General features: G+C 40.4%; 1 protein-coding gene across 1 annotated transcript; it reads left to right on the forward strand.

Annotated features, from left to right (window-relative positions):
* Nucleotides 1-1,096: 1,096 nt before the first annotated feature.
* On the forward strand, nucleotides 1,097-2,674 carry LOC145994486 (zinc finger MYM-type protein 1-like). The gene has a single exon (XM_083130623.1). The coding sequence runs from the start codon at nucleotides 1,097-1,099 to the stop codon at nucleotides 2,672-2,674; it is 1,578 nt and encodes a 525-aa protein (XP_082986749.1).
* The last annotated feature ends 264 nt before the right edge of the window (nucleotides 2,675-2,938 follow it).

Consider the following 2,938-nt stretch of genomic DNA (forward strand, 5'->3'; position numbering starts at 1 on the left):
CCGGGTATCGAACCCGGAACCCCTTGATTACAAGGCGACGACACTACCACTGCGTCATCGGGGAGGCCCGAATATGTTTTAAGTTCTATTATTATGACGCAAGTGGTGTTCCCAGGGTCTTTTTACGGTCCCCATTTTGTCATCTTTTCCTTCCTTTGACGTTTTTTCTTAGATATACTGGGCCAAAAGGGGGTTATGTCTACCATCCACCCCCCTTCGCCCCGGGCACGCCATTGAATGACACTTTATTACTTAAATATTAATGTACATACTCGTTCTGCTGAAATGATTCTGATTCCTCCGCGTAATTTTTATCTCCAAACTGATATATCTTTCCTTTGTGACGGATAAAATTAAGGAAATAGGTTGGTATCACTTTCTGTTGTTTCAGAGATTTTCAAAGTGATCTTGTGTGGATGCTTGCATTTGCAGTTGTGGAAAGCGCGTGGGATAGTGTGAGTGTTTGTTGCTTCGTGTTTTGTGCTGTGAATTTATCGGAATGAACGCGTATGTAGGAACGGTTGATGTGAAGTGCGGGTATATTATTGAGCAATTGAAAATTGCTTCGTTTAGCTCGAGAGAGATAAGTGTTAAAATGAAAATCGTGGAAGGGGGTCGACCAACACCGCATTTACCGGACTTAAAACAAGTTAGCCCAAGGGGCTTTGTGCGACATTACCAAAGCAATTTGTACCACAAGTTTATTTGGCTAGCAGGTTGTGAAGCACGCAGTAGGTTGTACTGTTGGCCATGCGTATTGTTCGCCGTGCACAAGACGAACTCCGTGTGGTCAAGTGAGGGATACTGTGATCTGAATAACGTGCACAATGCATTACAGAGACATGAAAAAGCAGAATCTCACATAAGGGCATTTTTAACTCTGAAGGAATTCGGAAAATCTCGTGTGGATTTTGCTCTGGATCACCACAGACTAGTAACAATCGAGCGCCATAACAAAGTTGTTCGTCAAAATCGCAATATTTTAAAGCGTCTTGCAAGTGTAACAACCTTTCTTGGTAGTCAAGAATTATCATTCCGGGGACACAATGAAAGCGAGGCATCATTGAACCGTGGAAATTATGTAGAACTTGTAAATATGTTGGCAGAATTTGATACTTTGCTGGCAAATCATTTGGAGAATTCTACAACATTTACTGGTTTGTCAAGTGAGATTCAGAATGACCTTATTAAAAGCACGAGTGGTGTCATAACGGACGCAATTAAGGCCGAGGTAAGTGAAACCAAGTTCGTAGCTATTATGATCGATGAATCCTCGGACGTATCACGGAAATCGCAACTTTCGACGATGTTTCGTTACGTGACGAAGTCAGGAAAAATTGTTGAGCGTTTCTGGGGGTTTGAGGATGTCAGCAGGAACCGAACTGCAGCTGTAATTGCTGCCCACGTTGTTGAAACAATTCGAAAACTAGGCTGGGAATCAAAATTGGTGTGTCAAACATACGACGGGGCAGCCGTAATGGCAGGGGATCTCTCGGGGACACAAGCACGAGTCAGACAGATTTTCCCTAGTGCAATATTTGTTCACTGTTTTGCACATTGCTTAAATTTAGTACTTTCTCAAACAGTGAGCAACATTAGTGAATGCAAAGTGTTTTTCTCGACGCTAAGTGGCCTTGCTTCTTTCTTTTCGCATTCGACAAAAAGAAATGCTGCTCTCGACGATATAGTTAAAGCAAGGTTACCTGAAGTGGTTCAGACCAGGTGGAACTACAGTGAACGGCTTGTAAAAAAACCGTCCGAAAATAGAGTGAAGATAATTGAAATGTTTGAGGACATTATTGGCAATGCACAAGACTGGGACAGTGAAACAATTTCTTCTGCGGGTGGTTTCTTGGCATTCCTGGATAGTTTCGAAACCAACTTTTTTCTTCTCTTGTTTGGGGAAATATTTTCCTTGACGGGATATTTATTTAATGTGCTGCAAACAAAAACTATGGATATTGGATTTTGCCTCAAAGAAATTGAAAGTGTCAAAAGTGACATTACCAAGAAACGAGAACAATTTGACATAATTTATACAAGGACAATAGATATTGCAGGAGTACCACAGCCGAGAAGGAAGAGGAACAATGTAGGCGACACAAAATCTCAGTACCAACGTATATATTGTGAAGTTATAGACAACATCATAAGCCAACTGTCTTCACGTTTTGAAAACCTTGAGGCCCTACGATTTGTTGAATTGCTCGATAGCGGGAAATTTCGCATGTATGCTGCTACATTTCCAGAAACTGCCTTCTCATCGCTTATGCAACTGTACATCCAGCATTTTGACAAAACCTTGTTGCACACCGAGCTCAGTATTGCCTATTCTCGGGATTGTTTCCGCAATAAGAGTGTAAAGGACATCTTGAAGTACATTGTAAACAACGAATTACAACAAGTGATGCCCGAACTCCACAAACTGTGTCTCCTAGTACTGACTATACCAGCCACAACAGCGTCAGTTGAAAGATCGTTTTCAACGTTGAAACGTATCAAGACATTCGCCAGGAACAGCATGGGTCAGGAAAGGTTGTCAGCCCTTGCTCATTTGTCCATTGAGAAGGAACTATTAAAGGAACTCAAAATGGATGAAACTAAATTTTACGATTGTGTGCTTAAACATTTTCTAGAGAAGAAAAGAAGAATGGAGTATGAATATCGTCACTAAGGGTGGCATCCAATGGACCAAGAGTTTGAAATTTATTGTGGTGAGTACATCGTCTATGCATGTGTTTCTTTGCTTTGAAATGAATTTTTTATTGTTTGTGTTTAACTTTTTATTTAGTATTTAAGTTACTCCAATGCGGTTTTTAGGGTGCCCAAAAATACTAAATTACATCATGCAGCGTAAAATAAACAAATGATTCCCATTTTTTTTATCTAAATCGGTTTGGTCACCGTTTGACCATATTAAATAATAATGAACAAATAA

Source organism: Lepisma saccharinum, chromosome 10 (assembly GCF_977018435.1).
Source record: "Lepisma saccharinum chromosome 10, izLepSacc3.1, whole genome shotgun sequence".
Lineage (NCBI taxonomy): Eukaryota > Metazoa > Arthropoda > Insecta > Zygentoma > Lepismatidae > Lepisma > Lepisma saccharinum.

Excerpts from the sequence above, each read along its gene's own strand:
- LOC145994486 (XM_083130623.1), top strand. The coding sequence starts at position 1,097 with ATGTTGGCAGAATTTGATACTTTGCTGGCAAATCATTTGGAGAATTCT.